The following is an 18,959-nucleotide window of genomic DNA, read 5'->3' as shown; positions in this document are numbered from 1 at the left end:
CTTTTTTTTTTCCTATCTTTTTTTTTTTTTTTTTTTTTACAGAGACAGAGAGAGAGAGGAACAGACAGGGACAGACAGGAGCGGAGAAATGAGAAGCATCAATTATTAGTTTTTCATTGCACATTGCAACACCTTAGTTGTTCATTGATTGCTTTCTCATATGTGCCTTGACCATGGGCCTTCAGCGGTCTGAGTAACCCCTTGCTCGAGCCAGCGACCTTGGGTCCAAGCTGGTGAGCTTTGCTCAAACCAGATGAGCCCGCGCTCAAGCTGGCGACCTCGGGGTCTCAAACCTGGGTCCTCTGCATCCCAGTTCGATGCTCTATCCACTGCGCCACTGCCTGGTCAGGCATGACAACTCTCTTTTTGGTGGCGCAGTGACCTGGAATGTTGAGGTTGCCAATTCAAAACCCTGGGTTTGCCTGGTAAAGGCACATACAACAAGCAATCAATGAACAACTAAAGTGAAGTAACTATGAGTTGATACTTCTCATTGTCCATCCCTCTTTCTCATCTCTCTCCTCTCTCTGTAAGGTCAATAAATAAATTTTTTTTTAAAAAAAAAGGAAGAAAAAGGAGAGAGGTTTATTAGAACAGGTGACATAGATCCCTGAGTTAGTAACAATTTCTTTCTGGTAGTTCCAGATTGCTGATGGGCTAGAAACAAAATTTTGTGAGTCACAATTTTTTAAAATGACAACTGAAGCTCTAAGATTGAGTGCAGTTTCTGAGGAAGAGGAGCAGAGAGCCTAGGACCAAGCTCTAAGGAAAAGTGGGAGCATTTAATATCTGGGTAAAGAAATTGCTATTGCAGAGGAGACTGAGAAGTAGCTAAGGTGGCATGGAATCAAGAGAACTTTTTTATTTTCAAGAGGGAGAAGCGTGGGAAGCATCAACTTGTAATTGCTTCACTTTAGTTGTTCATTGATTGCTTCTTGTATGTGCCTTGACTTTGACTGGGGGGCTCAAGCAGAGCCAGTGACACCTTGCTCAAGCCAGCGACCTGTGGGCTCAAGTCAGTGACCTTGGGCTTAAAGCCAGCAATCTCTAGGCTCAAGCCAGCGACATTGGGACCACATCAATGATTCTTTACTCAAGCCAGTAACCCTGCACTCAAGCTGGTGACCTCAGCATCCCAAGTCAACACTGTATCCACTGCACCACCACTGGTTAGGCTCAAGAGAACATTTTGAAAAGGAGGGCGTGCTCAGTGCCAACTTCAACAGAGGGATCAAGTAAATTAAATCCTTTTGAAAAGTGTCCAGTGCATTCTAATCACCCCAAAAAAGAAACTTAGTAGTCATCAGCAGTCATTCCAATCCTCACCCCTCACCCTGGACCAGTCCTCACCCCTCACCCCAGACCCTGGCAACCACAAATTATGTTCTCTCACTATAAAGTTGCCTATTTGGGGCATTTAATATAAACATTATTGTACCACATGTGGTCTTTTCTTACTAGTTGTTTTCATTTAAATTTTTAAAAATTTATTCATTTTTAGAGAGGAGAGAGAAAGAAGAGAGAGAGAGAGAAGGGGGGGGGAGGAGGAGCAGGAAGCATGAACTCCCATTTGTGCCTTGACCAGGCAAGCCCAGGGTTTTGAACCGGCGACCTCAGCATTCCAGGTTGACACTTTATCCACTGCGCTACCACAGGTCAGGCCTGGTTTTTTTCATTTAGTATGATATTTTCAAGGTTCATCCATGTTGTAGCATGTTCCAATACCCCATTCCTTTTTATGGGTCAATAATGCTCTATTGTGTGGATATACCACATTTAGCTTATCCATTCAATAGTGAGGGACATTAGGGTTGTTTATACTATACACACACATACATATGTGTATATATATAGTATATATATATTTCTATATGTAACCATCTATATATCGAGATAAACTTGAGATGAGTTCATACTGCTGTCTCCAATTCTAATTTATTACTATGAATCATTGTAGCCTCCTCCTCTTGCTATAAATTCCCACCCCAACTTTGAGAAACCTGGCTTCTGCTATCTGCCATCCATTTTCTTAATTGTTTGATTCCAGTATAATTGTATCAGGATTGTTAACTTGTACCCCACTGTATACAACTATCAGATACAGCCTGACCTGTGGTGGCGCAGTGGATAAAGCGTTGACCTGGAATGCTGAGGTTGCCGGTTCAAAACCCTGGTCTTGCCTGGTCAAGGCACATATGGGAGTTGAAGCTTCCTGCTCCTCCCCCCTTCTCTCTCTCTCTCTCTCTCTCTCTCCCCTCTAAAATGAATAAATAAATAAAAATAAAAATAACTATCAGATACAGCAGGGGTCCCCAAACTTTTTACACAGGGGGCCAGTTCACTGTCCCTCAGACCGTTGGAGGGCCGGACTATAAAAAAACTATGAACAAATCCCTATGCACACTGCACATATCCTATTTTAAAGTAAAAAAAACAAAACAGGAACAAATACAATATTTAAAATAAAGAACAAGTAAATTTAAATCAACAAACTGACCAGTATTCCAATGGGAACTATGCTCCTCTCACTGACCACCAATGAAAGAGATGCCCCTTCCAGAAGTGTGGCGGGGGCTGGATAAATGGCCTCAGGGGGCCGTAGTTTGGGGACCCCTGAGATACAGTACAGTGCTTATATACAGTTTATTTTGCCTTGAGTTTTACAGATCATTTTCAAAGTTATTTAGGTCAATTTCTTTCCCCTTCATCCCCTGCAGTGAGATTGTTTCATAGTTTGTAATATAGTTAGATGGTTTTGCATTCTGCATTTCCTCCTTGGGTTTCCCAGACCTCCTGATTTTTTTTTAGTTTGCATACATTAAGGTTTATTCTTTGTGCTGTCAAGTTCTATGGGTTTCAGCAAATGCATAGTGTCAGTTATGCACAATTACATTATCACACAGAATAGTTCCACTGCCTTAAAAAATTCCTTGAGCTGCATCTGTTTAATTCTCTCTCCCTTCCTCCCAATCCCCTGACAACCATTGAGCTTTCAACTCTCTCAATAGTTTTACCTTTTCCAGAATGTTGTGTAAATGGAATCATACATTTTGTAGCCTTTAAGACTTGCTATTTTCACATAGCAATATGATTTAAGTTTCCCCTATGTCTTTTCATGGCTTGATAGCTCATTTCTTTTTACCACTCAATAATATACTACTGTGGCTGCACCACAGTTGTTCAGCCATTCACCTATTGAAGGACATCTCAGTTGCTTCCAGTTGGGGGCAATATTCCATAAAGCTACTGCAAACGTTCTTGCGTCTCCGTTTTAACTAATGAAATTGTGGCTCTTTTTTCCTTCCAACAGTCTTGCTTGATTTTTATCAATTTTGCTACTCTTTTTATTGATTTTACTTTTATTTATTGCTTTCAGCGAGGGGGGGGCGGAGAAAGAGAGAGAGACAGTAATATTGAGCTTTTCTGTATGTGCCCTGATCAGAGACAGAACCGGCAACCTCTGTGCTTCAGCATGAAGCTCTAACCAACTGAGCTATCCAGCCAGGGCTGTTACTCTTTTTATTTATATTTTTATTTATTTGTTTGTTTATTTTTAAGATTTTATTTATTTTACAGAGAGAGGAGGACGGGGAGCGAGAAGTATTAACTCATAGTTGCTTCACTTTAGTTGTTTATTGATTGATTCCTTGTCATATGTGCCTAGCCAGGCTTTATTCTTAAAGAATCAATTTTAAGCTTTATTAATCTTTATTTTTGTTTTCTGTTTCATTGATGATACAGGCATACCACAGAGATATTGTGGGTGTGGTTCCAGACCACCTCAGTAAAGGGAGTTGTGATCTTTTTGCTGGTGGAGTGTGTGGCCTTCAATTTGTAAAAAAAACTCTCCATCTGTGAAGCTCAGTGAAGGAAAGCACAATAAAATGAGGTACACTTAGACTTTTATGTTTACTACCTTGTGCTTTACTCTTGTTTTTCTTTTTTTTTTTTTTTTTTTTTTTCATTTTTCTGAAGCTGGAAACGGGGAGAGACAGTCAGACAGACTCCCGCATGCGCCCGACCGGGATCCACCCGGCACGCCCACCAGGGGCTACGCTCTGCCCACCAGGGGGCGATAATCTGCCCATCCTGGGCGTCGCCATGTTGCGACCAGAGCCACTCTAGCGCCTGAGGCAGAGGCCACAGAGCCATCCCCAGCGCCCGGGCCATCTTTGCTCCAGTGGAGCCTTGGCTGCGGGAGGGGAAGAGAGAGACAGAGAAGAAAGCGCGGCGGAGGGGTGGAGAAGCAAATGGGCGCTTCTCCTGTGTGCCCTGGCCGGGAATCGAACCCGGGTCCTCTGCACGCTAGGCCGACGCTCTACCGCTGAGCCAACCGGCCAGGGCTACTCTTGTTTTTCTTACTTCTTAGAACCATTAATTTGCAGCCTTTCATCTTTAATATAAATACTTAAAGTGATGAGAATTATATTCAAGCCTTGCTTTTGCTGGATGCCACAGTTTGATATATAGGGTTTTCTTACCATTTGGTTCTAAATATTTTTGTTGAAATTTGTCACGATGGCCCTGGCCGGTTGGCTCAGTGGTAGAGCGTTGGCCTGGCGTGCGGGGGACCCGGGTTCGATTCCCGGCCAGGGCACATAGGAGAAGCGCCCATTTGCTTCTCCACCCCCCCCTCCTTCCTCTCTGTCTCTCTCTTCCCCTCCCACAGCCGAGGCTCCATTGGAGCAGAGATGGCCCGGGCGCTGGGGATGGCTCCTTGGCCTCTGCCCCAGGTGCTAGAGTGGCTCTGGTCACAATAGAGCTACGCCCCAGAGGGGCAGAGCATCGCCCCCTGGTGGGCAGAGCATCGCCCCCTGGTGGGCGTGCCGGGTGGATCCCAGTCGGGCGCATGCGGGAGTCTGTCTGACTGTCTCTCCCCATTTCCAGCTTCAGAAAAATACAAAAAAAAAAGAAAGAAAGAAATTTGTCACGATGAACTTCTAGTGCATCTATCTGCCAAGTTGTGTGAGTTTTCCCCGTAGCCTGACCATAAGTACAGAGGAAGTAGAATATTGAGGCCAATCCAGGCTTGGGGTTTTTCCAGGGAAGAACATGCCAACCATGGTGTCTAATTTCATACCTCACATCTACATCTTGTTCTCGTGGCACCTCATTAGGTTGTCTTTCTTTAATTAGAGACTGTCTCTCATTACACACTGCACCCATCACACATACCCATCACTAAATGTCATCACCTAAATTAACTGGTGACGCTGTGGGCCAGGAGTTTCATGGGGAACTAACTGTAAGAGATGGAGCTGGGACGAGGCCAAGGCAATTAGCAGGCAGCTGGAGCCTGAATTGGCAGAAATGGCCAAGCATCTCTTTGAGGATGTGGAAGCGCCAATGTTAAATGTAATTAATCTTCCATTCGGAACTCTCATGCAATCCTGCCTTTCACAATTACCCACAAGCACTCAGTAAATCTGCTATATCCATAATTATACTGGAGCCTTCTTGTAGAAATTAAGGACAAATGACTGTTCTCTGCACCCGAATTGCTTGGAGAATAGAGAAAGGAGCCACTGCAGGGGGGGAGATGACACAGACCAGGAGACACATGGGCTCAGAAATTCAGAGCAAGACGTGACCATAGGAACAGAAGCTCTGTATCTAGGCTAAAACCCTGGGCAGGATATGAATTAGGGCAGTGGTTTTTTCTTAACTACAGGGTATCCCCTCCTTTAGTGGAACAGGAAATAAATTTTAAATTTCATAGGTTGCGATCCACATCTGTTTTAAGTAAAATAAGATAGAATGATAGACAGTAAGTATATCATGCACATAATTTCTTTTTTTGTGAAACCTTTTTTTTTTAACAGAGACAGAGTGAGAGTCAGAGAGAGGGATTGACAGGAACGCAGAGAGAGGAGAAGCATCAATCGTCAGTTTTTCGATGCGACACCTTAGTTGTTCATTGATTGCTTTCTCATATGTGCCTTGACCGTGGGCCTTCAGTAGACCGAGTAAACCCTTGCTCAAACCAGTGACCTTGGGTCCAAGCTGGTGAGCTTTGCTCAAACCAGTTGAGCCCACGCTCAAGCTTGCGACCTTGGGGTCTTGAACCTGGGTCCTCCGCATCCCAATCTGACGCTCTATCTACTGTGCCACCGCCTGGTCAGGCTTTTTTTGTGAAACTTTTAAAATGTATATATCTGTGTGGTTTAGATCATGAGATAAAATGTATTTTTAGCCCTGGCCGGTTGGCTCAGTGGTAGAGCGTCGGCCTGGCGTGCAGGGGACCCGGGTTCGATTTCCGGCCAGGGCACATAGGAGAAGCGCCCATTTGCTTCTCCACCCCCCCTCCTTCCTCTCTGTCTCTCTCTTCCCCTCCTGCAGCCAAGGCTCCATTGGAGCAAAGATGGCCCGGGTGCTGGGGATGGCTCCTTGGCCTCTGCCCCAGGCGCTAGAGTGGCTCTGGTCGCGGCAGAGCGACACCCAGAGGGGCAGAGCATCGCCCCCTGGTGGGCAGACTGGTGGGCGTGCCGGGTGGATCCCGGTCGGGCATATGCGGGAGTCTGTCTGACTGTCTCTCCCGTTTCCAGCTTCAGAAAAATACAAAAAAAAAAAAAAAAGTATTTTTAAGTGTGGGTCATAGTCAAAAATATAGTTGGAAAGACTCTGGATAAGAGGCTGAAAGAAAACATGAAGGTTGCACATGGAGGTGCAGAAGAGGGAGCGCATGGAGAATATTTCCCCGAGGAGACATTTAAGTTAGGTCTTAAAGGGACTGTAGGAGGTGAAGGACATTGGGAGTGCATGTACAGAGGTATTTTAAGGGAACACCAAGAGGTCCATGAGGATGGAACCTCTTGCAGGTGGGGAGGCGTGACAGTCATTAGAGGTACAGAAGAAGGTGAACTGAAGCTCCTATAGGAAGGATCTTACACATCAAAAGTGAACAGGTTGGCCTGACCAGGCGGTTGTGCAGTGGATAGAGCATTGGCCTGGGATGCAGAGGACCCAGGTTCGAAACCCCAAGGTCGCCAGCTTGAGTGCAGGCTCACTATCTTAAGCGCAGGGTTACTGGCTTGAGCAAAGGGTCACTGGTTCATCTGGACAACCCCCCCCCCCCATTCAAGGTACATATGAGAAAGCAATCAATGAATAACTAAGGTGCTGCAGTGAAGAACTGATGCTTCTCATCTCTCTTTCCCTCCTGCCTATCCCTTTTTCTCTGCATAAATAAATAAAAATGAGCAGGTTCTATTTCATTTTGTAGGCTGAAGAAGCTTTTTTTTTTTTTTTTTTTTTAAAGGTTTCATTTATTGATTTGAGAGAGAGAGAGAAATGGGGGTGGGGGTAGTGTGAAGTATTAACTCATAGTAGTTGATTCTCATATGTGCCTTGACTGGGCAAGCCCAGGGTTTCAAACCTGTGACCTCAGCATTCCATGTCAACACTTTATCCCCTGCCCCACCACAGTTCAGGCTGAGGAAGCTTTATAAAAAAGACAACCTTAGTATCTCGTTCTCCTGGAAACCCATAGAGGCCACGATCACAGTATCATTTATTGAACATATACAATGAGTCAGTGTTGAACTTCTTTATATGTTTAGCTCAGTTACTGATTAGCAGAGTAACCAATAATGTGGTAAGTATTACAGCAGGGGTCCCCAAACTAAGGCCCAAGGGCTGCTTGCAGCCCCCTGAGGCCATTTATCCGGCCCCTGCTGCACTTACGGAAGAGGCACCTCTTTCATTGCTGGTCAGTGAGAGGAGCACAGAAGGCATCTGCATCCTGTGCTCCTGGAGTACTATATGTGGCAGCGCTGCAAAGCGCGGTGTAGCTCATGTACAGTACTACTTCCGGTGGCGCGGGCGCACGTGTCAGGGCTCCGGAAGCGCGTCATATCACTTGTTATGGCTAGCAGTGACAAATATGGAACCGGACATTGACCATCTCATTAGGCAAAAGCAGGCCCATAGTTGCTATTGAAATACTGGTCATGGCCTGACCTGTGGTAGCACAGTGGATAAAGCGTCGACTTGGAATGCTGAGGTCGCCGGTTCGAAGCCCTGGGCTTGCCTGGTCAAGGCACATATGGGAGTTGATGCTTCCTGCTCCTCCCCCCTTTCTCTCTCTCTCCTTCTCTCCTCTCTAAAATGAATAAATAAAATCTTTAAAAAAAAGAAAAAGAAAAAAGACATACTGGTCAGTTTGTTGATTTAAATTTACTTGTTCTTTATTTTAAATATTGTATTTGTTCCCATTTTGTTTTTTTACTTTAAAATAAGATATGTGCAGTGTGCATAGGGATTTGTTCATAGTTGTTTTTTTTTATAGTCTGGCCCTCCAAAGGTCTGAGGGACGGTGAACTAGCCCCCTGTGTAAAAAGTTTGGGGACCCCTGTATTACAGTATAGCTATCCTCACTTGACAGATGAGCAAACTGAGGCATAGAGACTTTAAGTTGCTACAGGTCATTCATACATCTATCAAGTGGAAGGAGTGGGCAGGTCTGTCTCTAACCAATGCACATGACCATTTCATAAAGATGGGGCCTATAAAGGGGCCCACAGCGGTCTCATCACCTCGCTAGAGACCACAAAGGCAGAAAGTGCTTGGCTCTCACTCTTAAACTTAAGCTTCAAGCCCAAGCAGACTGCTCTTTACACCTCTGGGAAGGGAGGAAATGGCGGGGGGGTGGGGGGAGCACTGCTAGCACCTAAACTCTCTCCTCTCTTCAGCAGCGCTTCCTCTCTGTCGCCAACCCTTTCCCCTGCTTAGTATCACAGCCTTCTTCTGTCTCTGCGTCTTTATAAAACCAGGATAATATTGTTTCCTTTTTTGGGGATATAATGATAATTTCTCAAATTCTCTTTTAAAAGACTTTGAGAATAAGTTACTACTATTGATTAGTTCATTGTCTTTTTCTTTTTACTGACTTGCATTGTAGGGGACAATGCTACAGCTAAATTTCCAAGAGTCGGCTGCCTTCTGTTATGCTTATTTTTCTCATTTACATATGGAGGCAATAAGGCACTAGATAATTAAAGTCAACTGGCAGATTATCACTTAGCTCGGTTCTTATTTCATTAAACACACCATCTCCCTCTCTGGTCTCAAAGGCCAGCTTCAGAAGTAAGTAGTTTAGGCAGCTACCTATTTAAATATTTGAAAGATGGTAAAGAATCTCTTCCTAAAAATACCTCCCTCACATGTAATTCTAATTCAACACACTCCCCTATGGCCTCTTTGAAAAGATACATCCTTTCCAACTCACAGTATGAGGTTACCTGAGTCAGATTATTTATTAGCCAACTAGTGTGTCACAGAAGCCACCTGCTTCCAATATCACCCAGAATAGAGGAGGGGCCTGAAAGAATGATACCCAGGATGATATGATTCGATGGGTTTAGGGAGTAGGTGGAGGAGATGAAAGTAGAGCTAGGAATTATGGGAAGGAAAGAAAATTTGAAGCACCCTTAGGGAAAGCAAACCCTTGGGCAGCTTAAGGACTTCAGTAGATTCATACACATCTCTAAGGAGCCTTTAAGGAGTTAGTGTTTAATGGGTATAGAGCAGGGGTCCCCAAACTTTTTACACAGGGGGTCAGTTCACTGTCCCTCAGACCGTTGGAGGGCTGGACTATAAAAAAAACTATGAACAAATCCCTATGCACACTGCTTATTTTAAAGTAAAAAAACAAAACTGGGCCCTGGTCGGTTGGCTCAGTGGTAGAGCGTCGGCCTGGTGTGCAGAAGTCCCAGGTTCGATTCCCGGCCAGGGCACACAGGAGAAGCGCCCATCTGCTTCTCCACCCCTCCCCCTCTCCTTCCTCTCTGTCTCTCTCTTCCCCTCCCGCAGCCGAGGCTCCATTAGAGCAAAGATGGCCTGGGCGCTGGGGATGGCTCCTCAGCCTCTGCCCCAGGCGCTAGAGTGGCTCTGGTCGCAACAGAGCGATGCCCTGGAGGGGCAGAGCGTCGCCCCCTGGTGGGTGTGCCGGGTGGATCCTGGTCGGGCGCATGCGGGAGTCTGTCTGACTGTCTCTCCCCGTTTCCGGCTTCAGAAAAAATACAGAAAAAAAAAAACAAAAAAAAAAACGGGAACAAATACAATATTTAAAATAAAGAACAAGCCTGACCTGTGGTGGCACAGTGGGATAAAGCATAGATTTGGAACACTGAGGCTGCCGGTTCGAAACCCCAGGCTTGCCTGGTCAGGGCACATATGGGAGTTGATGCTTCCTGCTCCTCCCCCTTCTCTCTCTCACTCTCCTTCTTTCCCTCTCTCTCCTCTCTGAAAATTGAATAAAGTCTTTAAAATAAATAAATAAATAAAAATTAAAAAAAATTTGTATTAAAAAAAAAAAAAAAAAAAAGAACAAGTAAATTTAAATCAACAAACTGACCAGTATTTCAAAGGGAACTATGCTCCTCTCACTGACCACCAGTGAAAGAAGTGCTCCTTCTGGAAGTGTGGCAGGGGCCGGATAAATGGCCTCAGGGGGCCATAGTTTGGGGACCCCTGGTATAGAGTTTTAGTTAGTGAGGATGAAAAAGTTCTGGAGCTGGGTGATGATGGTGGTTGCACAAGAATGTGAATGTACTTAGTGCCACAGACGTGTACACTGAATATACTACACTACAAATACATCTTTGCGGGAAATGAAGACAGCAGTTGAGGCTGTTTTTACCAATCCTCTGCCATAGATGATACAATAGCCTTAGAGATGACTCCAATGATCCTCACCTTCTAGAATTCACTCCCTGTGTTGTCCCCTTCCACATTGGATAGGGCTAACCTGGGTAATTAATAGGATACAGCAGAAATGACCTTCCAAGACTAGCTCATAAAAGACATAGCAGCTTCCAACTGGTTCTCTCTTGGATCTCTTGTTCTGGGAGAAGTAAGATGTTGTGAAGACATGTAAGCAGCCTATGGAGAAGTCCTGGGGTGGGAAACTGAGACCTCCAATCAGCAGCCAGCAGTAACCTGCCAACCTACTGAGGAGCCAGCCTCCTTCGAAGCATCTTCTCTAGCAGCTGCAGCCGACATCTGGGCTGCCATTCATGACAGAGCCTGAGCCAGGACCACCGAGCTAACCCTGCTCCCAAATTCCTGACTTACAGAAACTGTGAAATAATGTCTGCAGTTGTATTAAGTTATGAGGTGATCTGTTACACAGAAATTGATAACTAATACAGATAGTATGAGGCTCCTTCATTAACTGCCTGATGCCAGTGGTATCCTCAGTCATTTACTTATCTTGACTCATTCCTGGGATTATATCACAGCTACTTCTGTGACCCCTTTTAGACAAAGTTGCTCTTACCTTTATATGTTTTGAACACCCAATAGGTGACTTAAAAATATTTCCCAAGATTGGAGAGGCACTGCTGAGCCTCAGACAGTCAAGGCTAGAGACAGTAATTTCTACATAACACACCTTGTCAAATATTATGAATGTTTTACCTTTAATACTATAGATGAAATGCTTAAAAAGCTTTAGGCAGGCCAGTGTTTTATTTTTGTTTTGTTTTTTTGTTTGGTATTTTTCCAAAGTTAGAAGAGGGGAGGCAGTCAGACTCTTGCATGCGCCTGACTGGGATACACCTGGCATGCCCACCTGGGGGCAATGCTTTGCTCATCTGGGGCATTGCTTCATTGTGGCCGGAGCCATTCTAGCACCTGAGGCAGAGGCCATGGAGCCATCCTCAGCGCCCGGGCCAACTTTTTGCTCCAGTGGAACCTTGGCTGCGGAAGGGGAAGAGAGAGACAGAGAGAAAGGAGAGGGGGAAGGGTGGAGAAGCAGATGGGCTCTTCTCCTGTGTACACTGACCGGGAATCAAACCATGGACTTCCACACTCTGTGCCGACGCTCTACTGCTGAGCCAACCGGCCAGGGCCTAGGCCATGTTTTAAATCATTTTACTTCTTCACATGTGTGAACTCTCTTTATATTTATATAAGAAAGAGGAGCCAAAAAAATAAAGGCAAAGAAGAAATAAAAGAAGGAAGGAAGGAAGGAAGGAAGGAAGGAAGGAACGAAGAAGGGAGGGAGGGAGGGAGGGAGGGAGGGAGGGAGGGAAGGAAGGAAGGAAGGAAGGAAGGAAGGAAGGAAGGAAGGAAGGAAGGAAGGAAGGAAGGAAAAAGTGAACTTAAGAACTTTGTTAGGCCCTGGTCAGTTGTACAGTGGGTAGAATGTCAGCCTGGTGTATGGATATCCTGGGTTTGATCCCCGGTCAGGGCACACATGAAAGGCAACCATCTGCTTCTCTTCCCTTCCCTCTCCCTTTTTTCTCTCTCTCTTCCCCCCTTGCCAGTGGCTCAACAGGTTCAAATGTTGGCCCCAGGCAATGAGGGTAGCAAATAGCTTGGTTGGTCCAAGTGTCAGCCTCAGGCTCTAAAAATAGCTCAGTTGATTTGAACATCAGCCCCAGATAGGGGTTGGGGGGGTGGTTTGCTGGGTGGATCCCAGTCAGGGCACATGTAGGAGTCTGTCTCTCTGTCTCTCCTCCTCTCACTTAAAAAAACAAAAAACAAAACAAAACAAAAAAACACTTTGTTAGGGGCAACTTCTTTTCTCTTGGTTCTGTGTGTATACCTACCTAGAATTCTAATCTCTGCATCTGTGAGTCTCCAGTTTTTCAGCCCAAGTTTGACGAGTCGTGGGGCCCCCTGCAGCTGTTCCAACAGCCTGGTCAGACTGACTCGTACATCACTCCACCAGGGCAGCATCAGCACAGTTAGCTGTTCCAGGATGTGCAGCCTGTCAACTTGAAGAACCAAAGACCAGTTCAGGAACTGGATCCATCTCAAAATTGATGAAAGATGAAGGGATATGGGAGACAGAATGGTCTTTCTCTCTGAAGCATACTTAATGTGCAATGAGAATTGACTTGTTTTTTGATTAGTATTTTATGGAGAGTGTTCAAGACTATGCAAACATTATGCAAGATAGTGAAACTGTGCATACTAATAAGTCAACTTCCAACAAACATCAAATCATGGACAATCTTGCTTTATCCTCATCAAATTCGTTCCCTTCTGAATTATTTCAAAGCAGATCTCAGAAAATAAGTATCAGTTTATTAAACATAATCACAATATCATTATCACACATTGAAAGTCTTATTACTGCCTGACCAGGCGGTGGCACAGTGGATAGAGTGTAGAACTGGGATGCGGAGGACCCAGGTTCAAGACTCCAAGGTCGCCAGCTTGAGCACAGGCTCATCTGGCTTGAGCAAAAAGCTCACCAGCTTGGACCCAAGGTCGCTGGCTCGAGCAAGGGGTTACTCGGTCTGCTGAAGGCCTGCGGTCAAGGCATATATGAGAAAGCAATCAATGAACAACTAAGGTGTCGCAACGAAAAACTGATGATTGATGCTTCTCATCTCTCTCCGTTTTTGTCTGTCCCTGTCTATCCCTCTCTCTGACTCTCTGTCTCTGTAAAAAAAAAAAAAAAAAGGCTTATTACTGACTCCTTAAGCCAATTTGCCTTAAACATCACCTACTCTCAGACACCGACACCCTAGGTGGAGACAAGCAGGTGGAAGCCTCAGATGCAACGATCATGTGAAAACTGGTGACTCAAAAACCACGGGCTTGTGTTCCTTAAGGACAGTTTAAGAAAGGGCTACATGACTTCCTTAAGGTGTATTTAATAAGGCAAAATTGCCATTCTTACTCAGTTCATGCAGAGCTTCATGTCCATCCTTTTCCAGGTGATTTTCAGATAAATCAAGAATGCTTAGTTTGGCCAAATTGTGAAGATTCTGAGCTGGAAAAAATTTTAATAAAAAAAAATCAGAGTGTTATATATGCATTTTAAAATATCCTTATGCCTGACCTGTGGTGGCGCAGTGGATAGGGTGTCAACCTGGAGGTTTGGGACCCTGGGCTTGCCCAGTCAAGGCACATATGGGAAAGTAACTACAAGTTGATGCTTCCCACTCACCACCCCACATTTCTCTCTCTCTCTTTCTCTCTCTCTCTCTTTCTCCTCTCTCAAAAATCAATAAAAGAGTTGTTTTAAAAATATTCTTATAAAAATTCTGAGCCCTTGTCATCTTTGTTGATAGTATACAAATCATTACTTGGTTTCATTAATTATTCCCAGAAGAATCTGGATAGGTTTACCCCCCAACTCCCATGACTATGACCAAATGAACAGATATTTTCTGGTCCTAAGTTCTAACTAATCAACTTTAGCTCACATAAACCCTAGAGCAGCATAGAATAGAATTGTTGTGTCATTAAGGGAAACTCACTCCTTTTCTCTAAGCCTCAGTGTTGTCATCTTTAGAATGAGGAAGTTGAACTAGATGAATGGTGAGGTTGCTTCCAATTAAATGCTCTTATTATGCAGGAGAAACAAAGGAACAAAAAACAGATGAGACAATCTGTTCTTTGTGTATTTCCATTTAGATGCTTATGTTAATGTTATAGCTGTGACGTTAATAATAAAAACTTAATAAGTACATTAGTCACAAAACATCATCATTCTCGCTAAGAACTGCTTCATTCTTTTCTTCACTACAGAGAGGGGTACGTATTCAACTCGTTTCCAAAATTTACTAACACCACTTCACTTTTACAAAATTCCTACTTTAGTAGCTGTTTTTGCTAACTGAAAGAAATCCAAAGAAGACTTTTACTTTTGCAAAGAAGGTGAAAAGCAAAAATAGTGTTCAGCGTTTGTTTTGCAGGGAGCCTTATAGAAGCAGCCAGAGTGGCCCAGCCAAGTTCTTTCCCCAGAAATCATGCTCCGCATCTCAGCACCAAGCTGCTGAGCTTTGAACTGTGTTTGTGAGCATTTGAGCATGTTTTTTTTTTTTTTGGATTTTTCCGAAGTGAGAAGTGGGGGGAGTGGCACAGACTCCCGCATGTGCCCAACCAGGAACTACCAGGCATGCCCACCAGGGGACGATACTCTGCCCCTCTGGGGGGTTGCTCCACTGCACTGCAATCGGAGCCATTCTAGCTCCTGAGACAAAGGCCATGGAGCCATCCTCAGTCACCGGGCCAACTTTGCTCCAATGGAGCCTTGGCTGCAGAAGGGGAAGAGAGAGATAGAGAGGAAGGAGAGGGGGAAGAGCGGAGAAGCAGATGGGCACTTCTCCTGTGTGCCCTGGCTGGGAATCGAACCTGAGACTTCCTCATGCCAGCCAACGCTCTACCGCTGAGCCAACTGGCCAGGGCTTTAAGCATTTTATTAATTTATTGTGCAAGTGCTAACAAGTGTGAGGTATTAAGAAAAGCCAAAGAGAGGTTATTATTGGGGTCTAGGAATGCTCAAAAAATTTTCCATGAAAATTAATAGTAATTGCTTATTTGCTTAATGCCTTTTAGCTTATGAAGGATTTCATAGGAATACTCTATTTTCTGATTGTGGCGACACCTGTATTATTGTGGTTGCTTAATCCACTGAAGATTTTCCTATCAATACTGATTAGAAAAATCTCCTTTAAAGGAATTATTCATTTTGCATGAATATATACTCTTGTTATAAAGTTACCAATTATTAATTTTAATTATATGAATCCTTTTCTTAGAGTAAATATTTTCTGGAGTTTGGTGCTTTAAAATAAACCTATGGGGTCTTCTATTCAAGATGGCAGCTTAGGTAAACACAGTACTTGCCTCCGCCCACAACTTACATCAAAGTTACAACTAAACTACAGGACAACCATCATTCAGAGTCATCTGAAGTTTGGTTGAATGGAAGTCCTACAATAGGGAATTAAAGAAGAAGCCATATCAAAAATGATGGGAGGGGCAGAGACATGGAACAGGGTAGACCAATACCCATGTGTGGTAGGTAAAGATTGGAAGGGATATCTCCCCTGTAGAAATACCCCGGAGGAGCAAAGGGTCCCAGGCCCACATCAGGACCCTCAGCCCAGGGTTCCAGTGCCAGGAAAGAAGTCCCCATAACTTCTGGCATAAAAACCAGCAGGAATGGAGGCTGAGGGAAATAGAAGGCTGCAGGAGTCCCAGGCATTTTCTCTTAAAGGGCCCATGAACAGATTTACTCTGATTTACTCCCTCTGAGCTCCATTGCTGGGACATTAGCTTAAAAGACACCAGGGACAGGCCTGACCTGTGGTGGCGCAGTGGATGGAGCATTGACCTGGAACACTGAGGTCTCCGATTCGAAACCCTGGGCTTGCCTGTTCAGGGCACAGGTGGGAGTTGATGCTTCCTGCTCCTCCCCTCTTCTCTCTCTCTTTCCCCCTCTCTAATATAAATGAATAAAATCTTAAAAAAATAAAAAAAAGAAAAGAAAGAAAGACACCAGGGACATATGGGGTGGAACTGAATTTCCAGCATCAGGATGAGGGCTGGGGGGCAGTTTTCTCCTAGACAGAAGTGCTGGCAGAGGCCATTGTCCCTTTTATGAGACCCCTCCCCACCTCCTCCCCTGCTCCCTACAGAGCCAGCAAGCGGCACCATATCTGAGTCTCTATCAACCCGACTAAATACTGTTAGCCCTACCCTGGTGATTTCCTGAGACCAGCCCCACCCAACTTTGTGGTCCACCCAAGCTGTTTCCAGTGGCCTTTCCACACCTATGGCCTGTCTTGGCTCAAGCTTCAGACTTTCCTATGGCTTTAGGCAACCCCTGTGTTTTGGTCGTTCGACCCCCGCTGGGGTCGCGACCCACAGGTTGAGAACCACTGTGTTAAAAGGTTTTCTTTAAGAAGAAGACTAAAAAAATGAACAATAAGATAAACATACCTATTAACAATTGAATCTAAAAAACAAAATAGAACAAGCAGAATAGAAACAGATTCATAGATGCAGAGAACGTTTTGACAGTTGCCAGATCAGAGACAGGTTGGGGGATGGGTGAAAAAGGGGAAGGGATTAAGATGTGTAAATTGGTTGTTATAGAATAATAATGGGGGTGTAAACTATAGCTTAGAGATGCAGTCAATAATATTCTTTTTTAAAAGACTTTATTGATATTAGAGACAGGAAGGGAAAAAGACGGAGACAGAAACATTGATCTGTTCTTGTATGTGCTCTGACTAGGGATCGAACAATGATATTCTAATAATTATATATAGTGTCAAGTTATGTAAAGCGAATCCCTGGGGTGTATACTTGAAACTAATATATAATAATGTATGTTAACTGTAATGGGAAAATAAAAAACAAGGCCCTGTCCAAGTAGCTCAATTGGTTAGAACGTCATCCCGATATGTCAGAGTTGAGGGTTTGATCCGTGGTTGGGTCATATACAAGAAGCAACCAATGAATGCATGGATGAGTGGAACAATAGGTCAACTTTTCTCTCTGTCTCTCTCTTGACCTCCCTTGCTCTCTCTCACTGTCTCTCTAAAAGTCTATAAATATTTTTTAAAAGAAAAAATGATTTAAAAATAATAAAATACAACAAAATAAAAACCTATGAACTTCCCTTATAAAGGGAGCAGTTAGTTCTAAACCCATCTCTTCCCAGTCACAGGTGGAGAAGGGTGTGTGCCCGTCTTTCTCACACTCCCAGCGCTATTCTAGCCTTTCTAATGCTGGGTTTCTCTAGCTTTTGGTTCATGTTAGCATATAAGCAAATATTGGTACTTCTTACAGACTCTCAGCAGTTTTATATTCTATTTTTAATGGGGTTATACCATTTTTTCCCAAAAATCTAAGTTTATAAAATATATAAATTGAACATATTCAATTTATTCAGCAATATGCAACTGTTTTTTCGTACTTGGTATGTGCACTCTTTGGGAACTAAAAAAACTCAACTCCTATATTAATGCACATTACCTCTATCTTAACAGGACAATGATGGGTAAGAACTGGAAGCCCTGAGAACATTTAAGGAAATTCCCCTGTCTCTCTTTCTCTCTCTCTCTTTGAGAGGAGGGGAAATAGACAGATTTCTGCATGTGCCTTGACCAAGGTCCACCCAGCAACCCGCATCTGGGGCCAATGCTTGAATCAACTGAGCTATCCTCAGCACCTGAGTCCAAAGCTCAAACCAATTGAGGAGAAGAGAGAGGAGATGAAGAGGAAGAGAAGTAGATGGTCACTTCTCATGTGTGCCCTGACCAGGAATTGAACCCAGGACTTCTGCATGCTGAGCCAATGCTCTATCCCCAGAGCCAATCGGCTAGGATCACCCTGCTTCTCAATCATTTATTTACCCATTAATCTGAATATATATTAAGCAGTTATTATGTAACAGGACATATGCCAACTTTCAAGCACCATATACTTTCTTTTTTGTTTTTCATCTCTTAAAATTATAACATCTTCAGTTACTCTTAAGTTTTCTATTATCCATCTATAATACATTTTGTTGTAATCATGGAGAAAATCATTAAAAAATAGACTAGATATTACCTAGAAGTCTTTATTATCTTTTCCAGTTTCTCTAAAAATTAAATTTCTGCTTGAAAGACTTGGCATGCACTGCTGTAAAAGTATCACATGTTCTCTGACACTGTCCTCAGTGAATGCGGGCAACAGTTACCTAGGGTTTTCACAGCATTTGCCGACAGGCAGCAGGAGACTAACTGGATTTCTTCAAGGTCACAGGGTTCGGCTGACAAAGACTTTACTATGTAATCCATTCCCTCCCCAATGTCAGACAGGTATGTCAAACAAAGTAAACACATATTCTTCAGGTTTGTCAGACCTTCAGCTGCAAAAAGATGAAAAGAAAATACATTAGGATATCAAGTTAATTTGATTTAACCATAGATTAATGGGCTGAAAAGAAGGAAATGAACAACTGCACAGAACTCTTTCTGTAGACATCTTCAGTTATAAAAAGTCAAAGAGAGGCCCTAGCCGGTTGGCTCAGCGGTAGAGCATCGGCCTGGCATGCGGGGGACCCGGGTTCGATTTCCGGCCAGGGCACATAGGAAAAGCGCCCATTTGCTTCTCCACACCCCCCCCTCCTTCCTCTCTGTCTCTCTCTTCCCCTCCCGCAGCGAGGCTCCATTGGAGCAAAGATGGCCCGGGCGCTGGGGATGACTCCTTGGCCTCTG

General features: G+C 44.0%; 1 protein-coding gene across 1 annotated transcript in view; it reads right to left on the bottom strand.

Annotated features, from left to right (window-relative positions):
- NLRC4 (NLR family CARD domain containing 4) overlaps positions 1 to 18,959 on the bottom strand; it is a 34,522-nt gene that overhangs the window by 3,777 nt on the left and 11,786 nt on the right. The window contains exons 4-6 of the mRNA XM_066378566.1: positions 18,440 to 18,610; positions 13,637 to 13,729; positions 12,555 to 12,722 (exon numbers count right to left, since the gene is read on the bottom strand). Of these exons, the coding sequence (XP_066234663.1) occupies positions 12,555 to 12,722; positions 13,637 to 13,729; positions 18,440 to 18,610 (432 nt within the window). The remainder of the gene's footprint in view (positions 1 to 12,554; positions 12,723 to 13,636; positions 13,730 to 18,439; positions 18,611 to 18,959) is intronic.

Source organism: Saccopteryx leptura, chromosome 3, assembly GCF_036850995.1.
Source record: "Saccopteryx leptura isolate mSacLep1 chromosome 3, mSacLep1_pri_phased_curated, whole genome shotgun sequence".
In the NCBI taxonomy this organism is placed as follows: Eukaryota; Metazoa; Chordata; class Mammalia; order Chiroptera; family Emballonuridae; genus Saccopteryx; species Saccopteryx leptura.
This window is presented reverse-complemented; position numbering and strand designations above follow the sequence as displayed.